Source organism: Nerophis lumbriciformis, linkage group LG32, assembly GCF_033978685.3.
Source record: "Nerophis lumbriciformis linkage group LG32, RoL_Nlum_v2.1, whole genome shotgun sequence".
NCBI classification, from domain to species: Eukaryota; Metazoa; Chordata; class Actinopteri; order Syngnathiformes; family Syngnathidae; genus Nerophis; species Nerophis lumbriciformis.
This window is the reverse complement of record NC_084579.2, coordinates 28,106,102-28,125,097: the sequence shown is the minus strand read 5'-3', so window position 1 is coordinate 28,125,097 and position 18,996 is coordinate 28,106,102. Positions and strand designations below refer to the sequence as shown.

Genomic DNA, 18,996 nt, shown 5'->3' with positions numbered 1-18,996 from the left:
CGCCCTCGATCATTCTACAGTTATAACGTGATTGGGCAGGCACGCTGTTTATATTGTGGGAAAGCGGACTCAGGTCTGCATAGAGCTGGAGGGGGCGTGGCCTCCAGCTCCGCCTGAATTTCGAGAGATTTTCGGGAGAAAATTTGTCCCGGGAGGTTTTTGGGAGAGGCGCTGAATTTCGGGAGTCTCCCGGAAAATCCTGGAGAGTTCGCAAGTATGGCATAGTGTCACCCTCCAGCCACAGCTAGCGTTAGCACAAACTAGCAGTGTGAGGAGGCAAGCCCCAAATCGGCTTGTGCACCCATACTGCATTTTCTTCGCTGTCATAAAGGTCCCCTCTGGCTTATTTTTTCAAAAAAGTTTGGTCTTTTCACAGTTAAAAAGATTGGTAGAAATCCCACTTCACGAATAAAATCCAAGTTGAAGCGTCAGCATTGTCCGAGCAGCCTCGCCACGTTGCACCCGCTGCTGTGAAAGAAGGCTCCTCTTTTTAATCTTTTCCAAACACCCACGGTACGTCCTAAATTGTTCATCTGTGTTGGTTTCAGCACGGTAACTTTTGGACATCAAGTCGCTGCTAAATGGCAAGCCATCTCTCGAATGATAGCCTCTGAAACGCTATCGCCGGCTAGCTGCTTTTCATTTAGCTACACTAGGAACAGCTTGTCTACATTGTATAAATATTTAACTCCTTCGGCAAAGTCAGAAACTATTAAAACATTCTTTTTGGTAATTCTTGCAATTGTGGAGTTGTTTTTGCCGTACTTTTGAGCCAATCCATGTCTCGTTGGCATCTCTGTTAGGCTAGTACTCCGAGCAGAACACAAACAGGATGTGACATCTGGGGCCCGCCTCAACAAAATGCCATTTTACAGGTCCTTTAATGCAGTGTTTTTCAACCTTTTTTGAGCCGAGGCACATTTTTTTCATTGAAAATATCCAGAAGCACACCACCAGCAGAAATCATTAAAAAAATAAACTCAGTTGACATTAAAAAGTTGTTGTCGCAATTGTTGGATATGAATTTAAACCATAACCAAGCATGCATCAATATAGCTCTTGTCTCAAAGTAGGTGTACTGTCACGACCTGTCACATCACGCCGTGACTTATTTTGAGTTTTTTGCTATTTTCCTGTGTAGTATTTTAGTTCTTGTCTTGCGCTCCTATTTTGGTGGCTTTTCCTCTTTTGTTGGTGTTTTCCTGTAGCAGTTTCATGTCTTCCTTAAACGCTATTCCTCGCATCTGCTTTGTTTTAGCAATCAAGACTATTTAAGTTGTTGCTATCCTTCTTTGTGGGGACAGTGTTGATTGTCATGTCATGTTCGTATGTGCATAGTGGACGCCGTTTTTGCTCCACAGTAAGTCTTTGCTGTCGTCCAGCATTCTATATTTGTTTACTTTGTAGCGAGTTAGGTTTTAGTTTTGTGCTGCAAAGCCTTCCCTAAGCTTCAATGCCTTTTCTTAGGGGCACTCACCTTTTGTTTATTTTTGGTTTAAGCATTAGATACGACGACAAACCCTCGTCGTCTCAGACAACGTCTTCCCGACATCTACAAAGCAATTAGCTACCGGCTGCCACCTACTGATATGGAAGAGTATTACATCGTTACCTAGACAGCACCGACACTCAACAACGACACATTATTGCAGACTATAATTACTTGTTTGCAAAAAATATTTTTACCCAAATAGGTGAAATTACATAATCTCCCATGGCACACCAGACTGTATCTCACGGCACACTAGTGTGCCGCGGCACGGTGGTTAAAAATCACTGCTTTAATGTGTGCAGCAAGCTGTTGGAGAGCTTTTTTCGGTTTGTTGTGGCCAGTGCCCTGTACTTTGCAGTGGTTTGTTGGGGAAGCAGCACCAGCAAAAGGGACTTAAACCAGATTGACAAACCGATCCGGAAAGCCGGCCAAACTATTGGCACGCAGTTGGAGGCGTTTGTGTCAGTGAGGGACAGGAGGACACTGGATAAACTGCTGGCCATCATGGACAATCTTGCCCACCCACTCCACCAGACAATTGAGGGACAACGGAGCTCATACTCCAACAGGCTCCTTTAGCTTCGTTCCCACAGTGTTCGAAGACCTCCTTCATTCCACACTCCATCCAGCTTTAAAGGGGAACATTATCACCAGACCTATGTAAGCGTCAATATATACCTTGATGTTGCAGAAAAAAGACCATATATTTTTTTAACCGATTTCCGAACTCTAAATGGGTGAATTTGGGCAAATTAAACGCCTTTCTATTATTCGCTCTCGGAGCGCTGACGTCACAACGTGACGTCACATCGGGAAGCAATCCGCCATTTTCTCACTTTCGTCGGTGTGTTGTCGGAGGGTGTAACAACACGAACAGGGACGGATTCAAGTTGCACCAGTGGCCCAAAGATGCGAAAGTGGCAAGAAATTGGACGATATTTGTTCAAAATACGAGGGTGTGGGGAAAGCCGACGAAATGGTCGGTCATTTGTTCCGCACACTTTACAGACGAAAGCTATGCTACGACAGAGATGGCAAGAATGTGTGGATATCCTGCGACACTCAAAGCAGATGCTGACATCAACTCCAAAACTGGACAGATCAGCTTTCAGGAAAAGAGAGCGGATGAGGGTATGTCTACAGAATATATTAATTGATGAAAACTTTATTAATTACTCGCGGTTTTACGTAAATACACATAAACTGTGTTTACCAGTAATTTAGCTTAAAAACATTTATTTTTTTCAATCATTCGAGTACATTCGGGTAGTCTTGTGTAATGCAGTATTTTGTGTCTATTTAGGTATGGTTAACCTGAGTGCTGAAATCGTGGAAAAATATATGTTCTTAGCGCGCCTGAAATGGGCTGTCTGCACTCTCAAAGTGCATGTTGTTGCCAAATGTATTTCATATGCTGTAAACCTAGTTCATAGTTGTTAAGTTTCCTTTAATGCCAAACAAACACATACCAATCGTTGGTTAGAAGGCGATCGCCGAATTCGTCCTCGCTTTCTCCCGTGTCGCTGGCTGTCGTGTCGTTTTCGTCGGTTTCGCTTGCATACAGTTCAAACCGATATGGCTCAATAGCTTCAGTTTCTTCTTCAATTTCGTTTTCGCTACCTGCCTCCACACTACAACCATCCGTTTCAATACATGCGTAATCTGTTGAATCGCTTAAGCCGCTGAAATCCGAGTCTGAATCCGAGCTAATGTCGCTATAGCTTGCTGTTCTATCCGCCATGTTTGTTTGTATTGGCATCACTGTGTGACGTCACAGGAAAATGGACGGGTGTATATAACGATGGTTAAAATCAGGCACTTTGAAGCTTTTTTTAGGGATATTGCGTGATGGGTAAAATTTTGAAAAAAAATTCGAAAAATAAAATAAGCCACTGGGAACTGATTTTTAATGGTTTTAACCCTTCTGAAATTGTGATAATGTTCCCCTTTAAAATCAATCGCCATACAGCAATAGATGATATCTGTCTATTATCTGACCGCTTCTATGTTAGCTACCTCTCTTTGTTTATAATGTATTGTTTCTGCTCAATCTACTCTTTATTTTATGCTGCCCGTTTTTATTTTATTTTATTTTTATATATATTTTTGCTGCAGCTGTTACATATACTGCAATATTGTACATGGTAATTGGGATTTGTTATACATAGTATATATTATGTACAAGTATAATATAATATAATAATATAATATATCAGCATATATTATATACTGTATATATAATATGTAAATATTACATATATGTTATATTTTATATTGCTAATATGGTATATTTTTAGTCTACTGAATACCTGCATTATACTTTTCATCCTTACTCTTTCCATCCTTTGAAACTGAGCTACTGTGTGGAACAATTTCCCTTGTGGATCAATAAAGTTTGTCTAAGTCTAAGTCTAAGGAAGTGTTGTCATTAAAATGGCAGCCCCAATAGAGTATCCGGTGGCAAACAAAATGAATACATAAATAAACAAATGAATGAAATGACCGTACACCAAGACATTGCTTTCACACCGAGGCATATTTGGCTCCATCTCAACGTTCGTAGATCGAAAAGAACGCAAATGGAGGTGTTCGTGAATCGAGGTTCCACTGTATTAAGCTTCAAAAAGGTTTTTGATTGATTGATTGATTGAAACTTTTATTAGTAGATTGCACAGTACAGTACATATTCCGTACAATTGACCACTAAATGATAACACCCGAATAAGTTTTTCAACTTGTTTAAGTCGGGGTCCACGTAATCAATTCATGGTACAGTTGTGCATCCTTATTTGTCCAAAAATAGTCGTCTTTGTTGTCAGTTACAAAGTCTGCCATGATTACAACACACACGCGCCTTAGTATTCGGAAGTAAAAACACACATTTGTTGCCAGAAGTCGGAAGCGCGCTGCTATGGAAATGGAAATCAATGCGCCGAATAAATCAGATAATCATGATTAAAATGGTCAAAATACTGTAAATATTGCACATATTACATATTGTTCTGAATCTGTCTGTAACTACAATATACATAGACTTGCAGCCTGTATATAAAACATTGATGGATGGTTTTAAAGTTGTTCCAGAGGGCTTTGAAGGCTACAATGGTGAATCCCATTAGCCACATCTTCCAAGTGTTCTTTATCAACTTTAAAATCCTAAAAAAAAAAAAAGACATATGTGTTCTTGTCTCCCATGATGATTGTAAACAATAGGCAAAATTCCACAAAAAAACCTGCAGTTCCCCTTTAAGGCATTCAAATGTTGACCGGGCTTGACATGAGTGCCACCATGCTTTGTATTGCCTGCCAGTTACTGTACACCACTTTCAGTCATTACTAACATGTTTGATCCCATCTAATGTCTCAGGTAAAGTGTGTGTGTGTGTGCGTGTGTGTGAGAGAGAGTGAAGGTGAATGTGAGTGTGTGAGCACTCTTCCATAAGCAGGGACATAATTGGCAAATGATTCACTGGTTCTCATAGCTCGACAGACCGCCAACATTTGAGCGATTTCTCTGAGTATTTGAGCCCATGAATAATGTATCTTGTTTCATGGAGCACAAAAACAAACTGATCCTTTGGGTAAAAGTGAAGGTAATCTAGAATCTGAACACAGTGCAATCTGTTGGAAGTTTTATTCTGGCTGCCTCCTGATGCACATCACTGAGTTGAAGAATTTTTATTAGAAAGCTTCACATAACGAGCCTTGCATTTCTACCGGTTTTACATTACTGGGCTGCAGCTACACTAAGGTTGTCCCGATACCAAGATTTTGGTACCGGTACAATACTTTTCTAAAAAAAGGGGACTAAAAAATGGCATTATTGGTTTTATTTTAACCAAAAATATTATGATACATAAAACTTTTTTTTAATTATTGCAGTCAAAGAACAATTTCGGCATTAAATAACATAGTGAACATCTTCCCTTTTACTAGTAAGTAGTGTTGTCCCGATACCAATATGTTGGTACCGGTACCAACATTATTTCGATACTTTTCTAAATAAAGGGGACCACAAAAAATTGCATATTTGGCTTTATTTTAACCAAAAATTAGTTTTTTATTGCACCTTTGTCCTTAAATAAAATAGTGAACATACTAGACAACTTGTCTTTTAGTAGTAAGTAAGCAAACAAAGGCTCCTAATTTAGTCTGCTGACATATACAGTAACATATCGTGTCATTTATCATTCTATTATTTTGTCAACATTATTAAGGACACGTGGTAGAAAATTAATTATTAATCAACTTGTTCATTTACTTTTAATATCTGCATACTTTCTCTTTTAACATGTTCTATCTACACTTCTGTTAAAATGTAATAATCACTTATTCTTCTGTTGTTTGATACTTTACATTAGTTGTGGATGATACCACAAATTTGGGTATCAATCCGATACCAAGTAGTTACAGGATCATACATTGGTCATCTTCAAAATTCTAATGTGTCCAGGGACATATTTCCTGAGTTTATAAACATAATATACATTTTTTTAAACGAAAGAAGATGTTGTGATGCTAAAAAAAATATTGACGCAATCATAGTAGTATCGACGAGATACGCTACTGTACTTGGTATCATTACAGTGGATGTTGGGTGTAGATCCACCAATGGCATTTGTTTACATTTTGACATTGGTGAGCTATGGTGTGTAGTGAAGCATGTTTAGCTATTCCTCGTCCTGCAGGGATGATACTTGTAAGAAACTTACTTTATTTGTCCTCGTGGAGGCGAGGATTAGTGATTAGTGGTTGGACTTTAACCGCTATGTCCTAAATCACCTCTTCCTGAGGGCGTTTTAGTGTTATAACTTCACCTTTATCGTTAGTTTTTAAGCTAAAATGCGTCCGTTCTCCCTTTTTTATCCACACACTGTGTCTGCTTGTAAGTACTCTGTGATTGTGCGCTGCAGAACATGCTCGTCTGCTCGTAAACCAGCAATGACACAACATGATGCGGGCGGGTGGTGGACCGGTACCTTTCAGAGGCAGTACTGAAAATGATTCATGAGTATCGTGGCACTATACTAATACCGGTATACCTTACATAGTAGTAAGTAAGCAAACTGGTTACGAAGGCTTCTAATTTGGCTGCTGACGAACGCAGTACATATTGTGTCATTTCCCATTGTAGTATTGTGTCAAAATGATGAGGGACAAGCAGTAGAAAATGGATGGATTATTAATCTATGTGTGTATTTACTGTTAATATCTGGTTATTTTCTGTTTTAACATGTTTTATCTACACTTCTGTTAAAATCTAAGAAGCACTTATTGTTCTGTTGTTCTGATACGATATTATCGACCGATAAATGCGTTAAAATGTATTGTTTTAATTATCGGTATCGGTTTTTTTTATTATCAGTATCGTTTTTTTTTAAATTGTTTTTTTTTATTAAATCAACATAAAAAACACAAGATACACTTACAATTAGTGCACCAACCCAAAAAAAACTCCCTCCCCCATTTACACTCATTCACACAAAAGGGTTGTTTCTTTCTGTTATTAATATTCTGGTTTCTATGTTTTTATATTGTTTTACTTTCTTTTTTATTCAAGAAAATGTTTTTAATTTATTTATATTTTTTTTAAAAGTACCTTATCTTCATCATACCCGGTTGTCCAAATTAGGCATAATAATGTGTTAATTCCACGACTGCATATATCGGTTGATATCGGTATCGGTTGATATCGGTATCGGTAATTAAAGAGTTGGACAATATCGGACTATCGGATATCGGCAAAAAGCCATTATCGGACATCCCTAGTTTTGGGTGATACCACAAATTTGGGTAACGATCTGATACCAAGTAGTTACAGTGTCATACATTGGTCATCTTTAAAATGTTCATGTGTATTTCCTGAGTTAACAAACACAATAGAAATTAAACAGTGAAAAAAAGATTTTGTGCCGATAAAAAATGTCAATGTAATCATTGCAGTATCAACTAGATACAGCTCTTGTACTTGATATTGTTATTATCGTTATCAGTGTAGATCCAACCTTTTGTTTACATTCAGGACAGCTAGCTGGCTGTTAGTGGTTAGCTATTGTTTCCTCATACGGTGTGTAGTGAAGCATGTTAAGCTATTCCTCGTCCTGCAGGGATGATACTTGTAAGAAATAGTTTATTTGTCACCATTCAGACGAGGATTAGTGATTTAGAAGTAGCTAAAACACAAAGGAGAGACGCTCACTAGCTTTGAACTAGGTATGCTTTAAAGCAGGGGTCCCCAACCTTTTTTCCACCAGGGCCCAGTTTAATGTATGCATTATTTTCATGGACCGGCTGTCCACGTGTGGCAGACAAAAACAGCAAAAAAATTAGCATAAAAAATAAACTCACTATAAAGCTGACGTTGTGGGAGCCCTGGGCGTGTTTCTTTGCGAAGACATAGTCTTAGTGTTTCTTAACCAAAGGGCGAGCGCCCCCTAGAATGTATTAAATGAGTTTTTCAGCTGTGGTCCGTATAGGCAGCAGCAGTACTCAGTTGTGATACACTTTTCCACCACTTGTGTCAGTAATGACGATATAAAACAAACAGAAGAAGTCTAGCGCTAATGTCAAAGCAACATTTCTTAAGCTAGACAAAAGTATGACTAAAGTGGTGAAGTTTTATTTTTATTCGTACTTTAATTGTATTGACAGTTTAGTTAAGAAACATATTTGTTATTAATTAAGTCTATTTATTTTAGCACAACATAATACATATTTGTGGAAGTCGCTTCCTAGCGGTCCCACTGACAGACACTTCACAGGATCCATGCTTGCAGGTTTTAACAAAGTTTTAATGCTCATATGTTTTATCAATTGTTTCCTTTTCCCAGAACGTGACTTTTCAGCCACGTCCGTACCTCTCTCCCCCTCTGCTCCCGGCCGCTTACTGTTAAAGACAACAGATGATTAGATTAACACGTACCACCTGTGAAATCTAATCACCTGCCAGCTGTGTCTCGCCGTCAGCACATGCTCCGCCCCTGCCCGATGGCGCTCGTCCTCAGTGCCATTGGCCAGCGGCGGTGACTTTTCCTCCTGCAAGCAGCGCTGACTACACCTCCCCCCACAATCTTGTATTTAAATGTATTGTTTATTTGGTTAGTACTTATTTTTCAAATCAGCCTGACCTAAGCCTAAAGTTTATTTGTATAATATATTAATATAATCTTTGTGATTGACACATGCTTTTATATCATTTGACAAGGTTGTAAACTGTAAGTACGCTAGATATAATTTTTTTAATATGATCAAAATCAAGGTTAAGATGACTAATTCAGTGTTAATATTGGAGTTGTCCCCGGGCTCCTCTGTAGTGGAAAAGTTGGGTCCCGAGGTCAAAAAGCTTAAGAACCCCTGATATATACTATGACCCTGCAGGGCACTGCAGATGGAAATTAGCCTTTGGCTACAATCTGGCACATTAACATGTCATATGTTCATTTATGTGCATTGTCCCATGTATTATAACAAAGGAGTTGTAATCTATAACAAACTTATTGGTGTGTTTAGTGGGACAGGCGAAAGTTAAGTCGGAGAACATGCAGTAGTTTATAAATTAATTCATGTTTCTGTGTGGTCCAGTAGCAAATGCGTCACGGACCGGTACCAGTCCCCGGACCGGTGGTTGGGGACCACTGCTTTATAGCACCGTTTGTTGAGCAGTGGTTCAGTGTTTGTAGCCCCAACTTTATTGTTAGTTTTAAAGCCAAAATATGTCCATTCTCCCTCTTTTTTCTTCACACTGTTTCTGCTTGCAAGTGCTGTGTGTGCGTGTGTTGACTAACAATGTGCCAGCATTGTCACCACGGTGCGCATCATGTTGATGAAAAAAACAATGTGGAGGGAGATGTGGACAGCGCGCTTGCAGGAGCAAAGGTCACCGCCGCTGTCCATGGTGCTGGGGACGAGCACCATCGGGTAGGAGCGGTTTCACAGGTGGTACGTGTTAATCTAATCATCTGTTGTCTTTAACAGTGAGCGGCCGGGTCTGTTGAAGAACTTGGGGCCCAGTGAAGCCGACGGCGTTTCTGGGTGTTGTTGATAAACGATTTTCGCCTTGCATAGGAGAGTTTTAACTTGCACTTACAGATGTAGTGACCAACTGTAGTTACTGACAGTGGGTTTCTGAAGTGTTCCTGAGCCTACGTGGTGATATCCTTTACACACTGATGTCGCTTGTTGGTGCAGTACAGCCTGAGGGATTGAAGGTCACAGGCTTAGCTGCTTACATGCAGTGATTTCTCCAGATTCTCTGAACCCTTTGATGATATTACGGACCGTATATGGTGAAATCCCTAAATTCCTTGCAATAGTTGGTTGAGAAAGGTTTTTCTTAAACTGTTCAACAATTTGCTCGCACATTTGTTGACAAAGTGGTGACCCTGAAAATGATTTGCAAATCATTGTATTCCGTTTATATTTACATCTAACACAATTTCCCAACTCATATGGAAACGGGGTTTGTAGAAAATCCGACCTCTGGGGGGTGTTGCAATTGAAAGTACCGACTAGGAACTCGAAAATTCTGCCTTCTCAGTACACCTGTAACGCAACATTGTTGTAGCTTTAGCCCTAATTCTTGCAGTCCAAACGTGCAAAGATCCATGACTTGAACTCATGGATCTAAAACGTTTCTACATACACAAAATACCTATTCCTCTCAAATATTGTTCACAAATCTGTCTAAATCTGTGTTGGTAAGCGCTTCTCCTTTGCCAAGATAATCCATCCCACCTCACAGGTGTGGCATATCAAGATGCTGATTAATCAGCATGATTATTGCACTGGTGTGCCGTAGGCTGCCCGCAATAAAAGGCCACCATGAAATGTGCAGTTTTATCACACAGCACAATGCCACTAATGTGTAGAGTTTTGAGGGAGCCTGCAGTTGGCATACTGACCGCTCTCCCACACAACGCCACACAAGCTGTCTGCCATCTGCCCAAACAGTGAAAACCAGGTCTCATTTGTCAAGAGAACACCTCTCCAATAATCATGCTGTTTCATCAGCATCTTAATATGCCACACCTGTAAGGTGTGATGGAATATTTTGGCAAAGAAGAAATGCTCACTAACACAGATTTGGACAGATTTGTGAACATACGTTTGTGTATATAATAAAAGTTCTAGATTTTTGACTTCAATTTATGAAAAATGGAAGCAAAAACAAGAGTGTTGCGTTTATATTTTTGTTCAGGGGCAGTATAGCTCGGTTGGTAGAGCGGCCGTGCCAGCAACTTCAGGGTTGCAGGTTCAATTCCCACTTCCGCCATCCTAGTTACTGCCGTTTTGTCCTTGGGCAAGACACTTTACCCACTTGCTCGCAGTTCCACCAACACTAGTTTAAATGTAACTTAGATATTGGGTTTCACAATGTAAAGCGCTTTGAGTCACTTGAGAAAATCGCTATATAAATATAATTCACTTCACTTCACTTGAGTGTAGTTCCTGAATGTAAAAGATGCTTTAATGAGCCATTGTGGACTGCGTACTTATGGTTTTCATGAGTGTTCTAGAAAATTAAAAAAACTGTGCACTTTCAGGCTCTTGTGACACAAATGATAACAACCATTTGATTTAGAGAATATCTGGCATACCTGTTGATGAATTAAAGAAAATAACCTCCAGCACCCCCGCGACCCCGAAAGGGACAAGCGGTAGAAAAATGCATGGATGGAATCTTTTCATCGTCACTGTCCTTTTTGGGCAAATGTATCCCCAGTAAGTCATCAATCCTCTCCATATTTTTCATGTTTAAGTGGCATTTTGAAAGCCTTGTAGACTACTTTAAAATACTGTATCCATGGAAATATGCTGGAGCTTGAGTAAGCTGCTGGAACAATATCCAGCTCTTGGCTGAATCCTCGCCATGAGGAAATTGGCTTGTTTTTGGAGACAAATGATGCACATCTTAACTTTGGATCACAACCATTTCCCCCACTCCCTAAATCACTTTAGAGCATATATCTTAAAGGCCTGGGCTATGATCTGTTCCCACAATGCATCAGGATTCATGTGATGTAACAACCAGACAGTAAGGGAGGCTGCTTCAAAAGCTTAGGTGGCCGTTGGACCACCTCCCCACATGAGTCGCCATAAGTGCTGTCAGTGCTGCATCATGTGTGTGAATCTGATTACCAACATCTAGTCCTCCTGAGGCCAACAGAAATGAATGATAATTCATGCTAATTCTCAGTCTGCCCGCAGCCTGCAACAGATCTATTTGTTGGTGACTGGCCTCATTAAGCACAACATGATTGGTTAAACAGTGACGAAGAAAAATGAAAAATCAATCTGTAGGCAGAAAATGCACAGTCATAAACATACGCATGTAATATATGACACCATATAAATAATATTATAGGCAGCACCTACTGTTGTTGTTATAGATGCAAATAGTAACATTCTCACTTTGTCAGTGTTTACACAGACTGTGTAGCAGTGACGTGCGGTGAGGTTCATGGCTGGTGAGGCACTGACTTCATCACAGTCAGATTTACAAACATATGAACCCTAAAGAGTATCTTATTCACCATTTGATTGGCAGCAGTTAACGGGTCATATTTAAAACCTCATACAAGCATTCTTCCCTTTTTGGCACTCAGCATCAAGGGTTGGAATTGGGGGTTAAATCACCAAAAAAGATTCCCGGGCGCGGCGCCGCTGCTGCCCACTGCTCCCCTCACCTCCCAGGGGGTGATCAAGGGGATGGGTCAAATGCAGAGGACAAATTTCACCACACCTAGTGTGTGTGACAATCATTAGTACTTTAACTTAACTTTAACTTTACACATGCAAACTGTAGCACACAAAAAAGCATATTTAATAAAAAAAAAACTTTATTATGGTCTTACCTTTACTTATAAATGAAGTCCATGCGCCACTTCTGAACAAAAGCATCGATAACTTGTTTATAGAAGTCTTCCTCATCTTTCTTCAGTTTTAAAAGTCTCTCTGTCTTGATGGAGATCTTCCTTTAATTATTACCTCCTGCTTCGATTGAAAGTCCAGTTTAAAAAACTGTTTTATTTTAGATATGTACTCCTCCATGTTAAAAGTCCAGGCGAGAGGAAAAAATAAACAACCGCTAACTGTTGCTGCTTGTTGTCACTTATTCTGCAGCCGAGTAGTCGCAAAAATGCTCCCTGGGATCACTAGCGCCCTCTACTAAAAGGAGGCGGGATTACTGCGAGCCTCAGCCAGTGCGTCTTCGCAGCCGTTTTATGATTGCTCAGCACAAGAAATACGTTACACACATACAGTTGTTGACAAAATACACTGTACATTATATACCTCAGCTAACTAAACTATGGAAATGTATAATATAATTCATATAGCAATACGGTCTCACTGCACAGCAGGCCAGCAGTTAGCCGAGTCATTGCGCAATCCATGGCGAGGCTCAACTGGCTGCTGATCACCGCAAGTCTCTTCTCAGTATTTGAACGGCAAATGTGAAAATTCTGCGATTTTGAATAAAAATAATCTAAAACTGGTGAAGTTAAATGGAAAATAACTTTATAGTATAATCACTGGATACATATAACAATTTAATTTTTTTTCTTTCCATGATGGCACGTGAGGCCCCGCCTCACCTGCCTCCCCTGACATGCGCGTCACTGCTGTGTAAACGGTTGACAAGGATAGATGTCGCCGTGATAGAGCGCTCACATTGTGTTGTGCCCCTAAGCTGCTTCTGAAGTTGTTGTGTATTTGTATACATTCTTTACTAAGTTTACTTTTCTCAACAAATAGTGATGATATGTATGTAAATTATCAACGCAGCAATCCCTTTGTAATCAGGGAACATTGTAATAAGTAATGGACACCATTACTTGAGTGAAAAAATCCTCAGGGTCTAATAATAGCATCTCAAAAGTGCTGCTAATGTGCTTCTAATTCCATTAGCTTTATGGTTATTGACGATTAATTTGTGTTCACATTAGTGCTGCATCCCTCATGATCCACCTCGACCAGGCATCCTCCCGCCCATGCCAAACCACTGCCTGCCTGCCCGTTGTGCGGCCCAACCCACTTATCCTTAATTGTCTATAATCACAGCAGTTAAGCAGAAGGGGGTATTCAAAAACAGAGATAGTCCAAGGTATGTGGTTTCACTCGACTCTGACGTGACAAAGTGCCTAATGTGCCCTGGAATCGAATGATTTACTGGAAAGAAACCTCCCTTCTATATTCATCTATTTAAGTCAGACTGCATTTAAGTCTGAATCTTACCTGTCAACATTAAAGGTAAATTTTCCAGGAAAAGTAATGGACTTTCATCAACGCAGTAAAATTTTGCTGAGTCAGTTTTATACAGTAATGTATATTCAACACTTTACTAAGACTTACAGTATATTGTATGACCATTTGTCATGCAAAACATAATTTGGCAATCGTATAGCTGAAGTATATGGTGGACCTGTGATGAGTCTAAGGTTTAGCCCTGTTTTGGCCACACTAATTCATTGTTTAAGGTTCCCCTCCTTGGATAATTTTTTACACAGGTAAGTGCGCCGTCTATTTCTTGAATCTCCGGCTCTTAGCTTTGTATGGGCTCATGGATTGTTTACAAACTGAGGTCGGAGAGGAAGTGACGCCAGGAAGACCACGCCTCACACAGGAAGTGACGCCAGAAAGACCGCACCTCACAGCCAGCTTCATAACAAGCGGTTTCGTAACTCGGCGCTAACCACTGGAAATATGGAGGCGAGTCATCCAGACATGCCCGTGTTTCCCCTTCCGTCTGTACAGACGCTTGTGGAAATCACACTTGAATACCTTAAAACAAGAAAATGCACGATTGCAGCTATTCCGGATACAACACATCTCAGACGGCAAGAGAACTTTCGAATGTCCACGTCAGCTGTGATTCTACTTACCGAAAAACTTTGTCCATTTGTCAAAGGAGAGATAACAAGAATGTGAAAAAAAAGGTAGCGTGTGCTTTGTATTACCTGGCCGTCGAGGAAAGACTACCAAAAATGGCGAATGCTTTAGGACTGGCAAAGCAGACCGTATCAGTTATTGTCCGCCATGTATGTCGCGGACTCAACGTCTAGGTCCAGAGTATATAAAGTCACCAAAAACAAATTGACAATGAAGGTGAAGGCAAACGAGTGAGGAGTGTCCTGACCAGATATCTAGATCCCTGAATTGATTGATGTAAAATGTTCTTTATCACATTGTTTACTTTCACATGTCTATTAAAGATTTGATTACTTTATGATGGCTCAGGTGTGATTCACTACAGCACACTGGATTCCAGTTAATTGAAATACCACAACACTGGATATTGTTCAGATAAGTTAAATTTAAGAACTTGCACACAAAGCAACACTGGAGGTGAACTATAATGTGCGCATTTTCTGCGCATGCGTACTAGGTCGCGTTGTGCCGGCGGACGGAGGGGGGCAAGGGGCTCTTAAACGACCATTGTGTGTGTGTGGACAAGGATAAGGTTAGGTGGGATTTACCCTGGATAACCTTAGGCAGTGTCGCGCTGTGCGTTTCCCACCTTGGCATTGAATCACATCAACAGTATACAAAACAGGTTATTTTTTGGCGCATTTAAAATTCTATTAAAATGCATTAGCAATTAAAACATATACCGTACATTTTTCTGCTTGGCTTATGCAACTTCCGGTCAATAAAGTTTGATTCAAAGTACACACTTCACAAATATATATTAACTGCCCTGACCACATGATGGCAACAAATACACATGTAACAATGTTAATTAAATGACAATCATGACACACTTTAACAAGAGTTTACAACTTTTGGTTGTAACAGAACAGCTACTGTCATCAACTTGTGATCTGATTGGCTATCGCAACTGTCTCTCAACTCTATGTGTTCTCAAATTCATCTGCTAACGGTCCCGATGAGTATCCAATCACAGGACGCGTAATTGTCACGTTCAACGTGAGGCCAGCTAGAATGCCTTACTGACAACAACTTGTGATCTGATTGGCTATCACAACTGTCTATCACCTGTATGTCCCCGTTCATAGACGCCTGCATTGTTGATCTTGCAGGCGTCTGGCAGATTTGGTACAGCATGGCAACATAAGATAGCTGAATTCTGATTGGATACAAACTAAAAATAAAAACAACAGCACTGGAACGAGCATAATAGAACATTAAGAGAATATAAATAATTTTAGATATTTAGGGAAAGTAAATAAAAAAAATAATTGTATCTTTAATTATGATCATGATTTCTGGTTATGTTAGGCCAGCAGAGAAGGCCTTGCTGGCCCTGACGGCACACCATTGGTAGAAGGGGCCTAAGCTGCATTTAACAGACTCCCCTGTGGTCTAGATCAGTGGCTATTGTTCAAAGTTGTGTATAAAGAGAATATGGCCAACTCGGTTTCAGGCGATCTCCTCACTGGTTGGTCAAAAGGCACTCATGTTGTGATCTCAAAAAATTAGAATCCAGGTGCAGATCCGTAAAAGTCTCTTTTTGCTAACAAAAAATCACTGGAGAAAATAAATCAGTTGTAACAAAAGTTCAGCTCCAGGAAAACCGGGTCAACATCTGTCTTATACCTGAGGAAATACAAAAAACAGGATTACAAAAGGTCCAGGGAAAAAGACAAGAGTACGTATGCTCAGACTAAACTCTACCGCAGACAACGGAAGTACTGGCACCGGCTGAGTGGAGATCCAGGGTTTAAGTCTGGTGGTTGATTAGAGACAGGTGGGCTCAGACGACTGGCAGCTCACCTGAAACTAATGTCAGGATAGGAGACTTACAGACACAAGAGGGGAGGGGATTAGGAAGACAGGAGGAAAAAGAGCAGGAGAACAGTCCTCATGACAACTCACGTGACTACAGGGCGCAATGACTGCTACTAACTTTGAGCTGATGCTATGTTGTTCATCATGGGGCTGCTTTACCCTAATTTACTATTTAGAATGCATTAAAAAATACGAATATATGTGTTCTTGTCTTACATAAGGATTGTGAATGATAGGCAAAATTCTCCCCAAAAAGTGCAGTTTCCCTTTTATATTTGAGTGGCCCCCAGGCCCCTCAGTCGTGCAAAAGTCGGGCCCCGAGGTCAAAAAGGTTACAAACTCCTGATCTAAATAATATGTATTGGATATACTTTTGTGTAAGTGTTCCTGCACAGTCACTTTTTTAACTCTCTCTCTGAGTATGTCTGCAAAAGGGTCGTCTGTGAAGGCGCTTTCTTTAGATTGCAAGTTAAACCTTCCAGACCCACTCTCTCCAAAAGTATCAGAATGTATATTTTGAGTTAAATATTTATTTTGAATACAAAACTTGTTGCATTTTTTTCAGACCATGGTTGAAAATAAACTTTCCACAAACAGTATATACATTTACCGGTCACAATATTAGGTTGTTGTATCGCACCAAAAAAAGCTACATTTAGAAGCATTTGTCTCACTGCATGTCACACATTGGAGTTATTGTGCGCAAGCCGCGATTAAATCAAAATAATATTTTATCTTACTTTCTCTTGTAGTTCCTCAAACCCAGTAACGTTCCTATGGCACTGTCTTTTTGTCTGAATTAAGCAGCTATACCAGGGGTGTCAAACTCAAATACAGAGTGGGCCAAAATTGAAAACTGAACAAAGCCGAGGGCCAAAGTTGAACAAATTAACCTTTTAATAGGGACCCAAACAAGTTGTGCATTGAATATTGAACAAGCAAGGCTTATATAACTTTATAGTGACATGCAAAATCCAGTTTCAAATAATAATAATAATAATTAAAAAATATCAATGGCATATCAAATACAATTTAAATAAAAATTGAATGCCTCTTTTCTATTTGCAGCCTTTTGAGGTAAATATCAACATTAACTTTTTCCACAGGCTAATAAATTTGAAAATAAAATAACAATGAATAAACCAACCATTCAGGACTTTAAACTGCTCAGTTTGCAACACACTGATCTAATCTGATGTGCCCAAGCCAGATACCTGCCATCTTTTCTTGGATGCTAGTTCATTAATACCGGGGCTCAGGCTTTGAGCCCCGGAACATTTTTAAACGTTTTAAATGAATGCATGTAATTTCTTTGCACAAAAATTGGTAACAGTTTTATCGAAAGTTTTTAAGTGTTTTTTATTGGATGATTAATCTCAGTGTGTACATGATTAATGTGATTCTTCTCTGTGATTAATCACATGAATTAAATTGTACATTTTAACATCCTTAATAATACTACATTATTTTAATGCAGTATTTAATAAGTACTTAGTTCAGTAATTTATTTATTGAATCAATATTTATTTGTGGACAAAATATCTAATATGATAGTTTATTTTCAATGTATTAAATATCAGCTATTTATTTGCCTGTTCCAAATATATTCTAGACTCTAGGTCATCTCTGCAGTTGAGTAATTAAACACACTATTAAGTAAATTCTGTAATTTGTGACCATGCAGATACTTTATCACCTTACCTCCCTTTGAGGAGTCGCAATTCCCTCATTCTTGCGGTGTTTTTATTTCTTTTGACCTTTTTATGAGCTTACACCCGCTCACTTAATCTTCTCTCCACCTTCCTCTCATGTAGAAATGTTTTTATTGCGTTTTTGCTGCAAAATTTGTTTTTCCTCAGTCATTTCTATTGCTTTCATTTTCAATATTGTCATCCCTCTCACCCAAGTAAACAGCAGAGCGTACAAACCTCATTTCAGTGTCTTCACCTGCATTTTATATCTCGAGGAAAACAAGAGCGACCCAAGAGAGGTCTCAGGTGTGCATACTCCTGTGTTGCTATGACACGGCAGTGCTTGGAGCTAAATTCTAACATCAGGACGCAAACATTTTGATATTAAGGCCAACTCCCTGTTTGTGTGAAGTTAGAGGGTTGCCGTGGCCTAATTCTTAGCTCATCAAAACATAATGGAGAAAATACATCACTGTGTATCACAAGCAATGCTGATTTATACTTTGAAGATCAATTAAATTGGTGTAAAATGTATTGGTTGTTACTGGTAAGTATTATGTCAGATTGTTTATTCAAAATATAAATATATGTCTGTACATTTACCAAACAAAGAAAAAATAAGTTACTTTTCTATGACATCAAAACTTGAAATCTAAAATTATCGATATTCGAATGTCATATTCGGTTAGACTTTTAGTTTTGGTTTTCTTTTGTTCCGGCTCAACTTCCTGTTTTATGGTTTTATTATATATCTTCCAGCGTAGCTCACTGGAAAGGATTCGGTGAAACATCAACCGACGTAGGCCACAAGAAGCTCTATTTCAGTGGCAATGAAGACAAACACCAGCATGGTGTTGGTTTCCTTGTTCACAAAGACATTACGGACACTGTCATGGGCTGCCGGCCAGTCTCAAGCAGACTTATTACCATTCGATTGAGAGCAACTCCATTTAACATCACCATCATTCAGGCCTATGCCCCAACATCCACGTATGAGGACAGTGAGGTGGAGGATTTTTACGATCAAGTACAAGCAGTCCTAGATCAAACTCCAAAGAAGGACAT

General features: G+C 39.5%; 1 protein-coding gene across 1 annotated transcript in view; it reads right to left on the bottom strand.

The window, feature by feature from the left end:
• The window catches only part of LOC133574502 (histone H4-like), a 61,484-nt gene extending 42,703 nt beyond the window's left edge, over nt 1-18,781 (bottom strand). The window contains exon 1 of the mRNA XM_061926661.1: nt 18,727-18,781. Within this exon, the coding sequence (XP_061782645.1) occupies nt 18,727-18,781 (55 nt within the window). The remainder of the gene's footprint in view (nt 1-18,726) is intronic.
• Nucleotides 18,782-18,996: the final 215 nt, after the last annotated feature.